Consider the following 20599-nt stretch of genomic DNA (forward strand, 5'->3'; position numbering starts at 1 on the left):
GCGTGTTTCAACTTGAATAAAGGAAGTAGCATAATTTTACGAACTTCTTTTTCTTGCGCGAGCCTTTATATAATTTTTTCTTGTTTTCTGGTTAGTTTCGACAGTGGTTCACTTTTTTAAAGATGTCTTCTCAAGATTTTATTTGAGTCAAGGCAAATTTTGTGTTTTGGTCAAATGTGTTTTTTTCATACATCGATCTTTTCATTGTTTTTTAGCTTTATAGTCAGTCAAACAGCCAAAAAAACTTATTTGCAAATACTTGAAAGTGGCAATGCAAATAATGTTTATTGTTTAAACATACAACAAATACTAAGCAAAATAAAATTACACAAGACCAGGACCAGAACAATGTTTATCAGCCCCTAACCCTAGAGATTCTGGTCAGGGAAATGGCAACATTGGTGAGGACATTGTTCTCTTCAGCCATCGAAACTCGAGCTTTTTCCCTGTATCGTTCGAACACCTCGTCTACGATTTCTTGGCCAACATGAGCAATAATCAAAGGCTCAAGCACAGATCTCATACATGTTGTAAAGTCATATTGATCAGAAGTGTCGTCTAAAGTGCTGTCAAACTTGTAATCATTTCAATCCCAGCTGACTTGAAAAACATGAACTAGATTCACATTAAAAGACCCTTCTTTTTTCACTAGAAACTCTAGTTCTAATGGTGATGGTGTGTATACCGCGATATTGAATGCGTTTAGCTTTGCTTCATCTATGTTACCCTGCACATTATTATGCATGAGATAAGGACCCTACCGCCAAGAGACGAAGGAGAATTAATTTTAGTGAGAATTGAATTCTTATCACAAGGGTGAAATGAATTGTTTTCAATTATTAAATCAATTTATTATTCTTATACGGTAATTAACTATATTTACAAGGCTTTATATATGTTAAAATTACACTTGTCGATTTTTAACCGGATTTGAAATTTTGACTAATGTAGAACTAAAAATGATATGATACTTTTTAGAATTTTAGAATTCATAATATTTAATCATTTTTTGGTGTTAATTAAGTTTTTAGTGTATTAATATAGTCGAATATATTTATAAGATTTGGGTAAATATATAATATTACAATACGCATATAATTAATAAGTGCTTCTCTCTCAGTTTCCTTTACCAATTGACTTTTGATCATAAGTAGGGTCTATTTTTTGATTATAGGGTAGGCCTTATAAAGAAAAAGTTAGGTGAGATTCGATCTCAGTACCTCATTTAAAAAAGACAATACTTGCGCAAATTGAGAGAAGATTCGATTCTCATAAAAAAGGTCTATGTGAGGAAATTTTTTTTTATTAAAAAGATTGTTCATATATGCAAGTAATACTTGCATGTTCACTTTAAAAAAAACCAAAAAGTGGTGAGGAACCATTTAAAAGTGGGTGGAAAACTCTCTTTTTCCATAAAGAATATTGATATTTATATGTTATTGTGTTGTTGTAGTAAGGGTAAAAAATAATGACGAAAATAAAAATTGGATATTTTCAGTGAATTAACCCTAGAATTGTGATTCTTCGCCACCTTTTTCATTTTATCACCACCCCTCTAATTGAAATTACAAATTTGCCCCTAGACTTAAACAAATTACAACTTTGCCACTGGACTTAAAATTTCTTATTTATAATAATAATAATAATAATAATAATAATAATAATATTTAAAAAAATAAATTAAATATAATAATTAAAACAGAAATAAAAATTTAATAATAATAATAATAACAATCACAATAATAATAATAATAATAATAATAATAATAATAATAATAATAATAATAATAATAATAATAATAATAATAATAATAATAATAACAAGAACAAGAACAAGAACAAGAACAAGAACAACAACAACAATAATAGTAATAATAATAATAATAGCAATAATAATAAAAATAAAATTAATAAAAATTTTTTAAAAAATAAAAATAAAAAAATATAATACCAGTCGCACAAAAGTGCGACTGTACCTAGGTCGAGTCGCAAAAAAACTGCGACTCGACCTAGGTACAGTCGCACTTTTTGTGCGATTGGTATTTTTTTTTATGAATTTCGAATTGTGAAATTTTTTTGTTTAATTAATTTATTTTTTAAGTTATTGTTATTTAAATAAATGTTGTAATAAATTATTTTATTTTAATATATTATTATATTATGATAATGTTATTATAATAATTAGTTTTGAATTTAAATAATTTAGTTAATGTTTAATTATTTTTTAATATAATAATAATATATTAATTAAAATTTAGTTGTTAATTGATTTTTAATTTTTTATTAATAATTTTTTTACTAATTTAGTTGATAATATTGTTATTAAGTCCAATGACAAATTCGTAATTTTTTAAAGTTAAGGGGCAAATTATTAATTTCATTCCGATAAAATGAAAAGAATGACGAACTATAACAATACCCATAAAATTTCTCATCAAATGACAATCTGGCCAGACAATGATTGTGTACGACGAAGCTAAGGATAATAAAATCCAAATAAAATTTCTCATCAAATGACATCTGGCCAGACAATGATTGTGTACGATGAAGCTCAGGGTATGAAGTAGCCAATATAGTAAGAGAAAATAAGAATTATGTTTTAAATTAATGGTAGAGGATGAAGAAATTTTGAGATAATTATCATTTTATTTTGTAGTGAAATAAGAAGCTAAAAATGTTACTTTTGTTTGAAAAAAAAGTTGGTACTTTTTAGCTAAAAAGTATTACTTTTATAAAAAAAATACTTTATATTTTATTTCCTTTGTTATTTACATGAGTTTTTTTAATATTTAATATTTTATTTTTGTTGTCATTAAATTGCGTTAATAATTCATATTAGAATAATTATATTATTATGATATATTGTTATTTTCATGAATTGTTTTATATATTTTTATTGTCATTAACTTACTTTACTAATCAATTGAATAATTATATAATTATATTATTATACTCTCTCCGAACCATTATAGATGTCTCATTTTCTTATTTGGCAAAGTCTTTTTAGTTGTCCCATTTCTATTTTTGTCAATCTTTTTTTACTTAAATACCCTTAGTTCACATACGTAATTATGAATCTACCCCGTAAACCCTACTAACCCAAAATAATGAACAATATAACCCAACATCAATAATCTTAATCATTCTTTCCCTTTTTTTAATTCTCCTATTTGCTCTACTGAAACCCTATCTCTCCCTCTCTCTCATCTTCATCCTCAACATCTGTATTTTTCTTCATCTTCTTCAATGATCTTCATCTTCATCCCCATTCTTACTGTTTACGGTTTATTATCTTCATTTTCATTTTTTTTCCACCATCTTCGTCTTCTTTGAAACCCTAATAATTTTAGGGGTTTTTTTTTAAATCTGGGTATGTTCTTTACTTTTCTGGATTTTTCGAACATGGCGTCACCAAGGTCTTGTCTTTCTTGGGACTTGGTTGTCTTCGTCCCAAGAAAGTGATCCTACGATTGGATCTCCTAACCCATGGTTCGATTTCTACAATCGCCTACCTCCATCTTCTACGACTTCTGGTGAAACGGATCCTAACTGGGGAAAAAGTATAACTTCTGAAGATGAAGAAATACAGGGTATGTTTGATTTACAACTAGATCTTCAAGATCTATACATTGAGAACATTTTTCCTTCCTCAGATGAAGAATCATTGGATGATGATGAATTACTGTCTGATATAGATGTTCAAGGCTCATTTTCTCGTATGGATACATCTTTCCTCTATGACTAATGATGATTTTGTTTATGTGGTATGTATGGTATGCATGTCTATGTTCGTGTTCTGTTTTTGTTGTTCTATGATTTTTTTTGAGGGTAAACAATTGATTATAGCTACAAAATCCCTAAATCCATTCATTTTGCCACCAATCTAGGATTTTCAGTTCATAAGCCACCAAACATTATGTTTAGGAGGCTATGTTCTTACCAGATGTAGGGGACAATTAGTATGGGATTTGGGTTATCTATGATGAGTTCAATTTGTTCTCTGAGATGAATTTGTTTTCATTTTGTTTTTGAAGCCATCAATAAATTGTTATATGACATTTCCTTCTAAATGTTTACGGCTAAACAACTTTATAATTTAATTTCTACATCGTGTTTAGACCTAAACATTTACCTAACAATGTAACCCAAAAGTGAGTACAAAAGGTAACCCAAAAGTATACTCATGTGTGTGACATTCGAGAATTTAAAATAAATAAAATTATTTTGGGCTTTAAACTAATTAGAAAATTTGCCATGAATCAAGTGAGTTAAGTAGGTTATAATAATAATAATATAATAAAAATAATATATATATATATATATATATATATATATATATATATATATATATATATATATATATATATATATATATATATATATATATATATATATATATATATATATATATATATATATATATAAGAGGTAGAAATGTAAAAAAATGGGCGGCAAGCTAAAGCTAGGTGACAAAATTTTTTTAAGACTTATCCTAAGGATAAACCCAAGGATAAAAATCTTGGAGTAAATCATTAATACTTGCCCATGAAGGAAATTAAAATAATAAATAATTTCATAATCTTTACCTATAAATAAATGAAGCATGCCGTGGGTAAGGAAAAGAAGAGAAGGAAAAATCAGAAAATTATTTCATAAAAGCTAATTCTTAAAGAAAAATTCTACAAAACCCTAGAAACATTCATAAAAATTCTCAAAAAATTTTCTAATAATAGTATGTATTTAGTGTTAATTATAGAAATTCAAGGGGAGGAAGCTAATATTGTGGTTGAAAATTCTACAACAATGGATTTAATTGATAGTGAAATTATTAAAGGTATAAATTCTTACATATATTTATTTACATAAAATTATTCTCATAAATTTTATATGTGTATAGTATATATAAATTAATATTTTCTGGAAATTTTGATGAATTGATTCGTTATAATTTATTTTATATGATTTATTTATTAAAATTGTCAAAAAACCGCATAATCTGAAATAATATAAATTAAAATAGTAAACTTTAATATTTTTTTAAAAGAAAATTTTTTGGTACATATATATATGAAATATAAGTTATGTATTAATTTCATCAATTATAGTCGAGTATAAATATTATTATTAATTTTGACTAAGATGTGTAAGTTGAATCTTGATTAAAATTGGAGACTAGTAATATTGAGTAATTTGATATTCTTGAATTGACTGTAAGATTTTAAAGGTTAGAATGCTAGCATAACTCTTGGTTAAGCTACGGTCTTAGGAGGAGAAGTAATAAGTTACATGTTAGTATAGTAGTATCGAACGCTCTCTAGTGATGTTATGATCTTGTTATGCTTTAGAAGACGACGTCATCGAGGAACCTTTCTAGTTGATAGCTGCAAATCGATCACGGCTTTTTGGAGCGTCTCGTTGGTGAGTAGTAACAGTCCCTTAAAAAGGGGTCTGGCCAGGCTACCATTTGTAAAATGTTTATTTAAAGTTTGTGAAATTTATATGAACGTGATAAATGTTTATGAATGATTATGCTGATATTGATATGGTCAATGGATCAGGCTTGCGAGCTGGTCATTGACGGAGTTGAGGAACATGGTTCCCTACTCCCTGTTTTTGAAGCGAATTGTCATTGAGATATTGACTAGCTTCACCCGAGAGTGACATAGCCTTAGAGCTGTGGATGTTCCTCTCAACTAGACTCCCTGTGCGCACATAGATCTAGGAAACTGATGTTGCTTTTAAATCATTTTTTTGAATTGCTGTGTTTAATTGTTTTGGATTGTTGCTTCTCACTCAGTTTAATCTGATTCCTTGTTGTTTCCATCTTTTAGTTGATTACAGAACGAATCCGGTCGGGAATAATCGGGTTAGCAATGTTGATGAGAGTGCTAAGGATGTCCTTTTGAGCTGAGGCCGTGGAAGCTTATAGTTTGTATTAGGAATTTGTTTAATGTATATTAGTTCTGATTAGTTCTGATTATGTTGATTATAATGGACTCGTAGTGGGTTGTATGGTTACTTTATGTTTATATTAGATATTTGGTTGAGATTTAGCTGTGTTGGTTTCGTTATAGAGCTGGTGATTCCTTTGCCCAGGTTTTGGGATATGATTTAAGTTTCTTGGGAAATAATCCCCGTGACGACCCTGTTTACCCAGTCAACGGTAAGTCGGGTTGTTACAATGTGTGTCCTATTTACATGTTACTAGTGTTCATGCTGGTGCTGCTTCTGTTAATGTACTTGTTTCTTTTGTTGGTGCTGTTGCTTCATTTGTTGCTGGAATATCTGCTGCTGCTTCTGTTATTGTACATAGAATTGGTGTTGGTACTGTTGTTTCTTTTGTTGGTGCTGTTGGTTCATTTGTTGCTGCAATATCTGCTGCTGCTTCTGTTGTTGCTTCTGTGGTTGCTGTTGTTAAATGATGATGATGGAAAACTGCTTCGTCTTTGATCCCCAAGTAAAATAAAATGACCTCAAATGTAGTTTCATCCACCTTTGTGTCTAGATATCTTACTGCCTCGTAAATTGTTTCCTGTTGTACCCCCAAACAATGTGGGAGTCTCCCTTCCCTTTTAAGTTTTGATTTGCTCATGTGTGGAATGTCATAATCTATACCACCTAGTTTCTTATTAACCTCAATTTTACATGCTTATAGTGTGATCCATACATTCTTCAGTGCATTTGGTTTTAGATTGTCAAATGCTGTAGTCACTGCGTTTACTAATTGTGCATAGTTGTATGCTGATTTTTGATGTTGTAACGATTGACCTAAAGAACCCTAAGTCAAGCACATTCATATCTGGTGAGTTAGGAGGTTGTTGCACTAAGTGGAAGCTAAATCCATCAAGTGTTGCCACCTCTCTAAACACTTTATCATCATCTAAAATGTGTGGTTTAGCATTGTCGTGTTGAATGAAAATTATTGTGCTTAAATGTGGTGCCCATTTACTTCTAATTGCTGGTAGTATCTTGTGCACAATTATGTCTCTTGTGTGATCTTTAGTGATTGATTGTATTGGTTTGGTCTCTGGCTCTCCTCTCTTTCTGTTTTTTGAACTCCTTTGTGCTGCCACTTCATGTGTAAAAGAAAATATGCCTATCTTTCCATAAAAAATCATCTCACCTTCACTAGAAAAGATTGGTCTTGCAACGGCACACATAAACATGATCTTGGGGACAAATCTTTTAGATTGGATTTCTCTATGTGGCTCTATTTCATCTTGAGTTAGATAAAATGTTTGTTGTGTCCTTGTAATATAAAACAACTTTTCATCCATGTGCACTACATTTGACATTTCATTAAATGTGAAGTTGCTTGTTTGCTCATCTAAAATACAACTAGTAAGACAAAAAATTAACCTGTCGAGTTTATTTTTGTCTGTAAGTAACGGTTTGATTGCGTTGGTGTGCTTTCGAAAGTACTTTTTTGTTTTCCATCTGCAGATTGTAGTTTGGCTAACTCCCATGGCCCTTGACAGTGCTCTTAAAGTTGTCTTCTTCACTTTTTCAATTGACTTGAATTTGTTTTCATCGAAGGGGATGGATGGCCTTCCTTTGTTGCCTTTCTTCTTGTTGTTGACATTAATTGGAACTTGATTATTTTTTTGATCCCGAATCTGTCTCCATATTCATTCGATTGTCCTCCTATGCACATTGTACTTCTTGGCAATTTCATTGATGAACCAGTATGGTGGTTTCCCTTCACTGTTTAGCGACATTAAAAGCTCATGCATTATTTGAGTCTTACTAAAATTATCTAGCTCTTTTTTTATAACCATTGTATGTACTTCAATGTGGATTGGTGGAAATTAATTGGAGGTGCTGATTTCTTTATTTAATGCTGTCTTATATAGATGCACTGATTCTTGGTGTTTTGAGGTGTTGTATAGGCGCAATTTTTTTTAGTTTGGCGCCATTCCACCAAAACTAATTGTCAACTATCTGGATTGATGGCTTCTTTTCATTAGTGTATTTATCTTCTAGTTTCATTGATGGCTTCTTTTCATCAGTTTATTTTTCTTCCAGTGTCATTGATGACTTCTTTTCAAAATCAAAACCTTTAGATTTTTTGTAGTTATTTAATTAATTTTGAACACTAAATGCATACCCTGTTTGTTTTTTTATAAATTTGAAGTCAACGAAAGATTTAATATCCGCATGCGCATGTGGCGAGAGGGTTGCTCGTTTTCAATTGCCGTTCAAAAAACGTTGAAGAAATCAAGGAAGAATTGAAGACTTAGTTTATTTTATGATTTTGATGGTTTTTGTAATTTATTTGATGTAATTTTTTGAAATTTAAATTAAGTAGTTTAATGGTTGGTTAATTATAACAATTTCGAAAATGTATTAATTTCAATTAATTCCCAAACAATGTGAAACCCAATTTTCTCTCCAAAATTCATTCTATCTACTTTATTAAGCAAAATGAGGGAATCATTAACAATTAATCCAATTACTTAAAAATACCCAACTACCACCTTTTTAATGGACTCCACACACCCTTAATAACCGTGCCCAAGCAAATGGGACATCTATAATGGTTCGGAGGGAGTATTATATATAGGGGTTAAAAATGAATTTTAGCCAAGAAAGAAGTTAGATGTACAACCGACGAAAAAATAAAAATTTAGTTTAAGATTTATGAGAGGATTTGAAGAGTTTTTAGATTTATGCTATGAAGTGTCACAGCCTCACAAGAGTCGATGAAAACTGAATATGGAAACAGTGTTTGTAGAACTCTAGATACTTTTATTTTGGTCATTTATGGGATTGGATACAAGCTACAAAGTATTTGTAATGATATAGTTTAATAAATTAATTTTTTACTTCCATATTTTAACTTACCTATAATTAGAGATATTAACAATTTAAAGAGTACATTAGCATGCGTGTTTCGACTTGAATAAAAGAAGTAGTATAATTTTACGAACTTCTTTTTCTTGCGCGAGCCTTTTTATAATTTTTTCTTGTTTTCCGGTTAGTTTCGACAGTGGTTCACTTTTTTAAAGGTGTCTTCTCAAGATCTTTTTTAGAGTCAAGGCAAATTTTGTGTTTCGGTCAAATGTTTTTTTTTTTTCATATATCGATCTTTTCATTGTTTCTTAGCTTTATAGTCAGTCAAACAGCCAAAAAAACTTATTTGCGAATACTTAGAAAGTGACAGTGCAAATAATGTTTATTTTTTAAACATACAACAAATATTAAGCAAAATAAAATTACACCAGAACAGAACCAGAACAATGTTTATCAGCCCCTACCGGCCCCTAGGGATTCTGGTCAGGGAAATGGCAACATTGGTGAGGACATTGTTCTCTTCAGCCATCGAAACTCGAGCTTTTTCCCTGTATCATTCGAACACCTCGTCTACGATTTCTTGGCCAAAATGAGCAATAATCAAAGGCTCAAGCACAAATCTCATACATGTTGTAAAGTCATATTGATCAGAAGTGTCGTCTAAAGTGCTGTCAAACTTGTAATCATTTCAATCCCAGCTGACTTGAAAAACATGAATTAGATTCACATTAAAATTAATTTTAGCGAGAATTGAATTCTTATCACAAGGGTGAAATGAATTGCTTTCGATTATTAAATCAATTTATTATTCTTATACGGTAATTAACTATATTTATAAGGCTTTATATATGTTAAAATTACACTTGTCGATTTTTAACCGGATCTGAAATTTTGACTAATGTAGAACTAAAAATGATATAATATTTTTTAGAATTTTAGAATTCATAATATTTAATCAATTTTTGGTGTTAATTAAGTTTTTAGTGTATTAATATAGTTAATATATCCATTAATTTATAAGATTTAGGTAAATATATAATATTACAATACGGATATAATTAATAAGTGCTTCTCTCTCAAGTTTCCTTTACCACTTGACTTTTCCAACATAAGTAGGGTCTATTTTGTGATTATAGGGTAGGCCTTATAAAGAAAAAGTTAGGTGAGATTCGATCTCTGTACCTCATTTAAAAAAGACGATACTTGCACAAATCGAGAGAAGATTCCATTCTCATAAAAAGGGTCTATGTGAGGAAATTTTTTTTTATTAAAAAGATTGTTCATATATGCAAGTAATACTTGCATGTTCTTGTAATTGAAATATCGTACATGCTTTGAAATTTATATATTAGAACAAGTTAGGTATGACAGGCTTGTACGTACCTCAGAAACCATATCATTGAGAACATTCGAGAGGAGCTCTAACGAGTAACTCGATTCCTTGGCATAACAATATTGATTGTTTTGTCTTCCTAGTAAAGTTAAAACCATTTTACCACCATCTATCATTTCCATGGCTCGACATTGTAGAAACTTCAAGAAGTCTTTTTCAAATTGCTCATAATACGCTTTGAGGACACTCGGAGGACTTGCTCTTGACATGTAAATGTTTCTCTTCTGGTTTTCTATTATGTTTTCGGGTACCTGACATTTATAACCATGACAGATCGAGAATTTTAACTAAAGAGATTATCAAAATTGATTATAAATAAACATAAAATGAAGGGGCAATGCTATTTTTTAGATAGGAAATCCAACATGATTTTTTTACGATTTTATTAAGAAAATCACAATTTATATTTTATAGTGGAAATGACACTTCCAAGCTAGTGTTAAAAATTGGGTTAAAAATAATTAATTATGGAAAAAAAAAATTATTTTAGTGTTACTGTATTTTCTTTTCATTTAAATTATTTTTTTGAAATTTTGTGATATTTAAATTTTAAAGAAATAAATTAATAATCTAAATTTTTATAATAGGCAAAAAGAAAGAAAAATAAAAATAATAATTAAAATTAATTTATTTTGGTGAATAAGAATATACGCCAACTCATTTAATAAATTATTTAATTTAACATATTTCGTGTCGTTTTTGATCTTAAGGGAATTAATAATTCATGTACTAAATCTAAAAATAAGCTATTAAGAAATTAATTAAATGAAATAAAATTTTATTTTCTAAAAATTTGGATAAATGAGCTAGGATCTATAATAAACCCAATATGTCCTTTTAAAGACATTTTTAGCGTTTATTTATGATGGAACTATTTATTTTATCATTTAAAATAAATAGATATTTAAGAAATTGATTATTAAGAAATTAATAAAGCTTAATTGAAAATTTATCTATAAATAAATATTAAAGACCCATTTTAGTTTTATTTAGTTTAAAAATAAATGATTATTCATATGTAAGATGTTATAAATTTATTTCTATTATATGTTATTGTAATGTTGCATTAAGGAAATGCCAAACCATGCTTCCGGCATGTAAAAAACGTGGGACGTGTTTTCCGACACGTAAAATACGGCGAGCACAGTAAGGTTGTTTAACCTGATCTGTGGCTCGAGCAACATTGTACTGGAGGAGTGACGACTCCCACTAAGTTAGGGGTTTTTGTTTACCTCACCCTAACAGGCCCTTACATATATCAAACAAAGATCATATGTGTTGCATTTATTAAATAAGTAATCGGATTCCACGCCCTAACACTCAAGCAGAAGTGTTAGTAAATCACACCCTGGTACTCAAGCAGAAGGACCAGAAGTTTAATATATTTAAATAAATCTAATCTTAAAATGAATTCCCTATAATACATAAGATACCTTGCATATTATTTGTTGTGATGCACTTATCTTTGCATATTACTTATTGCAATGCATATACTTTCTATACTTGTATAATTGTGGTAAGTTTTTATACTCGGTTTTTTTTAAAGCTGACCGATTTCCATCGGCTGTTCCCATATTTCGGGAGCAGATGCTGCAGGTAACTTTACATGAAGTTATTAAGAAGCTATTGTATTGTTTATGTGAGATTAAGATATAATATGTATGTAGTTTATATTATGGACGATAATTATGTATTAAAGAAAGATGTAATATTTAATATTATATTTTAATGATTTAAGTTTTCTTTATTTATTTTGAAAATTCGTTTTAGTTTTTTTTCTTTTTCGCAATAATCACGGTTCGATAGACATCCGCTTAGCATTACTTACTATTATATTATAATAAACCTATATTTAGAAAAAAGACTGTCCGTTACACTTGGTATCAGAGCATAATGGGGTGGGGGGACGAATGGCTATGGGTAGAGGTGTTTAACACCTAATGGGGTGATCGATCAACAACTCAAGGGTTAGGTTACATTTTAACGAGTTATTAACGGGTCGGAACACTAACAGGCTTCACTACAAATAAGTATTGAAATAGCGATGGGAAAAAAGCGAGGGGAAGGGTTGGTCGCCAGTGGCGACGGTAAGGTGAGGGGCAGTTAGTCGCCAGTTGGAAAAAGCTCTTGTGGCGACGGGCACGTTGGTCGCCATTAGGCACCAGAGACGGTATTCTTTTTTTGTTTTTTATTTTAACCTGTGGCGAGGGGAAGAGCGGTCGCCATTTCGTCGCTAATGTTTTTTGTTTTTAATTTCAATGTGTTTTAAAAGTAGGCGATGGATAGGTTGGAAGCTCTTTGGTCGCCAATGCTAGTACTGTTTTTTGTTTTTTATTTTAATCTGTGGCGACGGGTTATCTAGTAATCACTGTCTCGTCGCCATTGTTTTTCCTTATTTTTTGAATTTGAATTTGAAAAATGGGGATGGGTTTGTAATCGTCGTGTTGTCGCCATATTTTGTATAAATAAGACGCATAATTGTTGTGCGTTGTATATTTCGGAAACTAAAGAATTAGGAGAGGTTAGTGATTTTATTATTCTATTTTGTAGCTTGTTTTTTGTCTTTACATGAGTTGTTTTATTTATTTTTATTATTTATATTTAATTTCTATTGTCATTAATTTGATTTAATTTTATTATTTAATTATTACATATTTTATTTCCTTTGTTATTTACATGAGTTTTTTTTATATTTTTTATTATTTTATATTTTATTTTTGTTGTCATTAAATTGCGTTAATAATTCATATTAGAATAATTATATTATCGTCATATGTTGTTATTTTCATGAATTGTTTTATATATTTTTATTGTCATTAACTTACTTTACTAATCAATTGAATAATTATATTATTATATTATATATAGGTGTTAAAAATGAATTTTAGGCAAGAAAGAAGTTGGATGTACAACAGACGAAAAAAATAAAAAGTTTAGTTTAAGATTTATGAAAGGGTTGGAAAAGTTTTTAGATTTTGCTCGTACAAATAGCATGAGTTCTGAGATTAGATGTCCATGTAAAAAGTGTAAAAATTGTTGTTATAAGGAACCAGATGAAATAAGAGAACATCTAATGAGAAGGGGGTTTGTTGATAATTACTACGAGTGGGAATATCATCATAACACAGAGGTAGGAACAACATCTGATGTTGTCGCGGTAGTGGGAGAGCAATCGTTAAACAATCAAAATCCATACTCAGAGATGGTGCATGATGCAGTAGCTAGTGTATTTCCAGACACTTACCATCAGTTTCTTCCCTCCCGCTATGATGTAGTATCAGTAGATAATGAACCACCGGTAGATGTTGACGAATATTCAAACCCTTATGTCGACAGTTCTTTGAAATGTTAAATCTTGTAAATAGTCCTTTATTTCAAGGTTGTAAAAATCACACCAAGATGTTTATTATTGGTTGACTTACAAACCTAAAGACAACTTATCGTCTCACTGAGAAGTGTTACGACGATATTTGTGCTATTGTGAATGAAGTAGCCTCACAGGAGTTGATGAAAACTAAATATGGAAGCAATGTTTGTAGAACTCTAGATTCTTTTATTTTGGTCATTTTTGGAATTGGATACAAGCTACAAAGTATTTGTACTGATATAGTCTAATAAATTAATTTTTTACTTCTATATTTTAACTTACCTATATTTAGAGATATTAACAATTTAAATAGTACATTAGCATGCGTGTTTCGACTTGAATAAAGGAAGTAGTATAATTTTACGAACTTCTTACTCTTGCGCGAGCCTTTTTATAATTCTTTCTTGTTGTCTGGTTAGTTTCGACAGTGGTTCACGTTTTAAAAGGTGTCTTCTCAAGATCTTTTTTTGAGTCAAGGCAAATTTTGTGTTTTGCTCAAATATTTTTTTTTCATACATCGATCTTTTCATTGTTTTTTAGCATTATAGTCGGTCAAACAACCAAAAAAATTATTTGCAAATACTTGAAAATGACAATGCAAATAATGTTTATTGTTTAAACATACAACAAATATTAAGCAAAATAAAATTACACCAGACCAGGACCAGAACAATGTTTATCAGCCCCTAACCCTAGGGATTCTGGTCAGGGAAATGGCAACATTGGTGAGGACATTGTTCTCTTCAGCCATCGAAACTCGAGCTTTTTCCCTGTATCGTTCGAACACCTCGTCTACGATTTCTTGGCCAAAATGAGCAATAATCAAAGGCTCAAGCACAGATCTCATACATGTTGTAAAGTCATATTGATCAGAAGTGTTGTCTAAAGTGCTGTCAAACTTGTAATCATTCCAATCCCAGCTGACTTGAAAAACATGAACTAGATTCACGTTAAAAGAGCCTTCTTTTTTCACTAGAAACTCTAGTTCTAATGGTGATGGTGTGTATGCCGCGATATTGAATGTGTTTAGCTTTGCTTCATCTATGTTACCCTGCACATTATTATACATGAGATAAGGACCCTACCGCCAAGAGACGGAGGAGAATTAATTTTAGCGAGAATTGAATTGTTATCACAAGGGTGGAAATGAATTGTTTTCCATTAGTAAATCAAATTATTATTCTTGCAAGTAATACGAAATATCGTACATGCTTTGGAATTTATATGTTAGAACAAGTTAGGTATGACAGGCTTGTACGTACCTCAGAAACCATATCATTGAGAACATTCGAGAGGAGCTCAAACAAGTAACTCGATTCCTTGGCATAACAATATTGATTGTTGTGTCTTCCTAGTAAAGTTAAAACCATTTTCCCACCATCTACCATTTCCATGGCTCGACAATGTAGAAACTTCAAGAAGTCTTTTTCAAATTGCTCATAATACGCTTTGAGGACACTTGGAGGACTTGCTCTTGACATGTAAATGTTTCTCTTCTGGTTTTCTATTATGTTTTCGGGTACCTGACGTTTATAACCATGACAGATCGAGAATTTTAACTTAAGAGATTATCAAAATTGATTATAAATAAACATAAAATGGAGGGGCAATGCTATTTTTTAGATAGGATATCCAACATGATTTTTTTACGATTTTATTAAGAAAATCACAATTTATATTTTATAGTGGAAATGACACTTCCAAGCTAGCCCTTTCATGTATGCCCCAATGATAGTCTGTTATTAATATTTTTTTAATGCTTATGATCTCTACCTTTTCTCATTTAAATTTTATTGTTCAATAAAACAATATATTACCATCTAAAAGGTTCTATTTTTGTTAATTTTCATGAATAATTCTTATAAAAACAACTTTAAGGAATAATTTATTAAGAATTAGTTGTCGCTAATAATTGACACGAAATTCAAACTAGTTGATCATCACCTGAGATAGCCAGTGAAGGCTACTGGAGGAGTGGACAAAATTCATGGTATTGGTAGGAAAAATTCGGCCATAGAAAGAGCCAGGAACACCATTCACAAAGCAATGCCCAAAATCATCTCCAATTTGCTCTAAAAGTCTATCTTCAAAATTTGTGATTGACCCAAAAAGAGTGTTAAAATCATTTCCTGGAAGATCATTCAAGTAAATTTGATATTCTTTTGGATCTTGTTTGAATCGTCTACGAATATTATCCATGGTCTGAATGAGATCAAAGATGACAATTAAGCTGTTTTTCTCGGACGAAGAACATCCTAAGTCTGCTATGCGAATGGCTTTTGTTGGTGGTTGTTTGCTGTACATTTCTGTGATTGCTTTGTCTTTTATGGGTTTTGTCAGTGATAATATCTGCTTCTGCACGTTGCACGAAACATTAGTAGTGAGTTCGATTTTTTATTTACGCATATTTTTATTAATAGTGAAAGCCAAATCTATATATATGATTAGAACAAGTAATTTATATTATATTTTAAATTTTATTTATTAAATTATAAAGAAAAATTTAAGAATCAGAAAAGTTTAGTAAGTTATTTTCAAATTTTTAACATGGTGAAATTTATTCAAATTACAATTTAAAATTAAATTTTTATTAATTTGTCAAATATCAAATTTAGTCAATTTTAGATTTCTAAATCCAAACATAGCATAACGATATATTGAGGTAAAGCTGATTTTGAGGGATAGGCAGAACAAAGGGCGAAGTAGAGAAAAGGGATCCCAAATCGCAAATTTAATTAAGGGGACAAAGTTGAACTACCTTTTAATTGAAATATTTAAATAATATTTTTTATTTATAAAATGATCCTAAAATAAAATAGAAAAAGATAGACTAGGAAGTAGCAACTGGTTTGTGGCTTTGGGATGGTATATATCTCTTTGGCTTATGAAGTGTGTGCACCTCGTGTTCCCCGTTAATATGCTGGCATTCACAATAAGTCCAGCCTAATTTAACATGGTATCATAGCCGATGGTTCGATCAATAATTTAAAACTTAAAAATAAAATTCATAAATTATATTTGAAAAGAACGTATGAAAACATAATCAGTATATAAAAAAAATACCTGCACGTAGGACGTTTTCGCAAAACTGGTTTCGTCGTTGCCTCCGTTCATCCGAAGTACTTGCCATAATTGTTTTGCCATCACTACTCTTTTCTCATCTCGCAAAGTGTTCTTTTTCATTCTATAAATACTCGTCTGAGGTAATAATCATTATGACCATCTTGTTTATTTTTGACTCTAAAGTGATAAAAAAAATCTTAAAATTCATGGAAAAGACTTGAGATATATCCATAATGAAAATCAGCTCCTCCTACGAGACATTGTCTTCATAAGAGATGGTTGTCCATGGTCAGGTCCAACAATTAAAAAAAGAAAAATCTAAAAATTGACGCGTGCATCCTATTTTATAACTTATTGAAATTGGTACTTAAACCTATTAAAATGGGTTTTATAATCTATTAAAGTTAGTATTTGGAGTTAGTGTTATAATCTATTAAAGTTGGTATTTGGAGTTGGTGTTATAAACTATTAGAGTTGGTATTATAGTCTATTAAAATTGATATTTAAAATTGACATTTTAACATATTATAACCTACTATAACCTATAGAGTTGATATTATAATCATTCTTAATAGGTTATAATACCAACTCTAATAAATTTTAATATAAACTTCAATAGGTTGTAAAACTAACAATTTCAACTTTAATGGATTATAACACAAACTTCAAATATTATCTTTAATAGATCATAATAACAACTCTAAATGATAAAATCCAAATAAAATATATCATCAAATGACAATCTGGCCAGACAATGATTGTGTACGACGAAGCTAAGGATAATAAAATCCAAATAAAATAGCATATATTGTGTACGACAATTATAATATAAGCTAAGGGTATGAAGTATCATGAATAAGCACCGACAAACTAATAAGAATAATAAGAATAATGTTTTGTAGTGAAATAAGAAGCTGGGAAATATTTATCTTCCATTTCACTAAGGATATACTTGCATAAGCTAGCATATATTGTTAAGTATACGAGTTAATAGAAAGTGAAGAAAGAGAATAAATATTTGATAATTGGAGTTGCAAAAAAAAAAAATAACAATATTACACCTAATATAATGAAAACAATATCGAAATATATATAACATAATAATTATATTGATAACTTTCTACATAAAAAAAATTGCAAAATATATATAAATATATTTTTAACATTTACCCAAATATTATTGTTGAAAACAATATATTATCGTTGTTAAATCTCATCTTTTAATAACATTATTTTCTTAATTTTACTTTTATTTATTTATTACATATATAAATTCATAACTAATCTTATCCGGCCTTCAAAGAGGTGAAAGTACATAGAGGAAAACTATAGTTAACGTGGCTACTACGTGAAAGCCATAATTTGTGAGCAAAACGTACGCTAACCATTGCCCAAACTTATCTCCCACTTGCCAATTGCCTCTTGCTGCTTAAGCTTATCTTCCTAACTTGTGATGGACACAAAAACATTTCAATGGTGGATATCATTCAACTTCACTGTATATATTTATCCTCATAATTCTGCTATCGACAATGACAAAAAACTATATATATTTCAATATTTTTGAGTTGATAAATTTGTTATTAAACTTGTACACATTAAGACCCGTATAGAAACAGAGTTGATTGGACAGGTAGTAACCCCTCTCTCTCTCTATATATATATATATATATCGTCAAGTTCTAGTGAGAACCAAGCTTATATGAAAACTGTGTGAATCAATCTGCCTGATAAAAATGTGTTACTTTTTTACTAGAAAAGGTGTTACTTTTGAACAAAAAAATATTACTTTTGTTTAGAGCTGTTCAAAACAAACCCGACTTGAAAATCCGACCCGGAATCGAAAATTATCCGACCCGAAAAATGTAAGTTTTTTAGGTTTACCGAACCGCAATTACCCGAACCGATACTTCACTCGAACCGTTTGATAACCGAAAAGGGCAAAATCGAACTCGAACTGCAACCGAATTTTATAACCGACATATAAACCTTAACCGATGTTACCCGAACTGAACAGTGATCGACCCGAGTCAAATCCGACCCGAATTATGCACGTAACCGAATGTAACCTGACTAAAACCGATTAAGATCGAACTTCTTTTAACCCGAACTGATACAAACCCGAACCGATTGTAAATCGAACTGTTATAAATCCGAATCAAATTTTCACCTAATTTTAGCAAATTAAGTCCAATTTCAGTTTTCTAATAATACAGATTAAGGAAGAACACAAGTTCTATACAGAAGAGATTGCATACAGAATGTATATATATATATATATATATATATATATATATATATATATATATATATATATATATATATATATATATATATATATATATATATATATATATATATATATATATATATATATATATATATATATATATATATATATATATATATATATATATATATATATACATATATATATATATATATATATATATATATATATATATATATATATATATATATATATATATACATATATACATATATATATATATATATACATATATATATATATATATACATATATATATATATATATATATACATATATATATATATATATATATATATATATATATATATATACATATATATATATATATATACATATATATATATATATATACATATATATATATATATATACATATATATATATATATACATATATATATACATATATACATATATATATATATACATATATATATATATATATATATATATATATATATATATATATATATATATATATATATATATATACATATATATATATATATATATATATATATATATATATATATATATACATATATATATATACATATATATATATATATATATATATATATACATATATATATATATATACATATATATATATATATACATATATATATATATATATATACATATATATATATACATATATATATATATATATATATATATATATATATATATATATATATATATATATATATATATATATATATATATATATATATATAAACTAATTGAAATAAATTGATCTGCCTATTAGGGCTGGCAAAAGCTGACCCGACCTGCTAACCTGATCTGAAATTGACTCGAAATTAGCGGGTTTGGGTTTAGATTTTTGACCCAATTAATTAAATGGGTCAACCCGACCTGATCTGTTTATTAAATGGGTTAGGTTCAGGTTGAATATTTAAACCCGAAAAAAACCTATTTAACCCATTTATTAAATTTAAGACGGATCAACATTTGCCAAATACTTCGTAAAACTAAGATAATACCAATTACCATCTATTGAGGGATTTGTCAGCTGAAGATGACTTTCAATAAGAAAGGAAGTTGTCCCACATCGGCTAAGGGATTTGTCAGCTGAAGATGACTTTTAATAACAAAGGAATTTGTTCCACATCGGCTATGAAAGATACTAATAAAAGAAAAATCCTTTAAATCACTTCCACAGATCTCATACCAACTTACGCAGCCACGCCGTGAGCAGAAAGCGAACTATTCTTTCGCCTTTTACTAAAGAATACCGTGTGCTCGCTGCATTAAGTGGCATACGTTTATTTTTGGAGGAAGCCTTTGATTAAGGTTAAATGGGTCAAATGACCTGAAATATATGAATTTAATGACCTAAAAAAAAATTAGGTTAAATGGGTCAATAGCAGGTTGATCCGATCTGCTACAGATCAGGTCGGGGTTTCAATTTTTGACCCATTAATTAAATGGGTCAGGTTCAGGTTAAGGGTTTATTGACCCATTTATATATGATCCGAACCTGAAAATGACCCAACCCGACCTGTTTGACAACCCTATCTGCTATATCTGATAAAACAATCGGTAATTATTTTTTGTAAGTAAATGAGCATACATCAATTAAAAACTGACTATTAACTTATTTCGATATTGACCCGGTCAATAGTTATCTGTAACCGATAACTACTCGAAAAATAAAGCTCGAACCC

The 20599-nt window shown here is 29.3% G+C and overlaps 2 protein-coding genes and 1 non-coding gene across 3 annotated transcripts; 1 reads left to right on the plus strand and 2 right to left on the minus strand.

Annotated features, from left to right (window-relative positions):
* Positions 1 to 355: 355 nt before the first annotated feature.
* LOC130811213 (S-adenosyl-L-methionine:benzoic acid/salicylic acid carboxyl methyltransferase 1-like) lies at positions 356 to 12412 on the minus strand. Its single transcript, XM_057677418.1, has 5 exons — positions 12385 to 12412; positions 12199 to 12206; positions 10177 to 10437; positions 626 to 727; positions 356 to 574 (listed from the first exon to the last, which is right to left on the minus strand). The coding sequence occupies exons 1-5, from the start codon at positions 12410 to 12412 to the stop codon at positions 356 to 358; spliced, it is 618 nt and encodes a 205-aa protein (XP_057533401.1).
* Positions 12413 to 14211: 1799 nt separating this feature from the next.
* Positions 14212 to 16736, minus strand: LOC130828077 (S-adenosyl-L-methionine:benzoic acid/salicylic acid carboxyl methyltransferase 1-like). The gene is made up of 4 exons (XM_057693873.1): positions 16617 to 16736; positions 15498 to 15908; positions 14816 to 15076; positions 14212 to 14604 (listed from the first exon to the last, which is right to left on the minus strand). The coding sequence occupies exons 1-4, from the start codon at positions 16734 to 16736 to the stop codon at positions 14233 to 14235; spliced, it is 1164 nt and encodes a 387-aa protein (XP_057549856.1). The 3' UTR covers positions 14212 to 14232.
* A 3377-nt stretch (positions 16737 to 20113) lies between these two features.
* Positions 20114 to 20229, plus strand: LOC130801423 (U5 spliceosomal RNA). Its single transcript, XR_009039588.1, has one exon. It is a non-coding gene; the product is annotated as a U5 spliceosomal RNA (small nuclear RNA).
* Positions 20230 to 20599: the final 370 nt, after the last annotated feature.

This window comes from Amaranthus tricolor, chromosome 1 (genome assembly GCF_026212465.1).
Source record: "Amaranthus tricolor cultivar Red isolate AtriRed21 chromosome 1, ASM2621246v1, whole genome shotgun sequence".
In the NCBI taxonomy this organism is placed as follows: domain Eukaryota; kingdom Viridiplantae; phylum Streptophyta; class Magnoliopsida; order Caryophyllales; family Amaranthaceae; genus Amaranthus; species Amaranthus tricolor.

What these genes read in the sequence shown, in the direction of transcription:
- LOC130828077 (XM_057693873.1), bottom strand. Translation starts at nt 16,736, where the DNA reads ATGAAAAAGAACACTTTGCGAGATGAGAAAAGAGTAGTGATGGCAAAA. An exon ending in CGAAAACGTCCTACGTGCAG is followed by an intron (nt 15,909 to 16,616) that starts GTATTTTTTTTA and finishes TGCAACGTGCAG; the next exon opens with AAGCAGATATTATCACTGAC. An exon ending in TCAATGATATGGTTTCTGAG is followed by an intron (nt 14,605 to 14,815) that starts GTACGTACAAGC and finishes AATAATGTGCAG; the next exon opens with GGTAACATAGATGAAGCAAA.
- LOC130811213 (XM_057677418.1), bottom strand. Translation starts at nt 12,412, where the DNA reads ATGGCGACCGCTCTTCCCCTCGCCACAG. An exon ending in TCAATGATATGGTTTCTGAG is followed by an intron (nt 728 to 10,176) that starts GTACGTACAAGC and finishes AATAATGTGCAG; the next exon opens with GGTAACATAGATGAAGCAAA. An exon ending in AAAAAGAAGGGTCTTTTAAT is followed by an intron (nt 575 to 625) that starts GTGAATCTAGTT and finishes AATGATTACAAG; the next exon opens with TTTGACAGCACTTTAGACGA.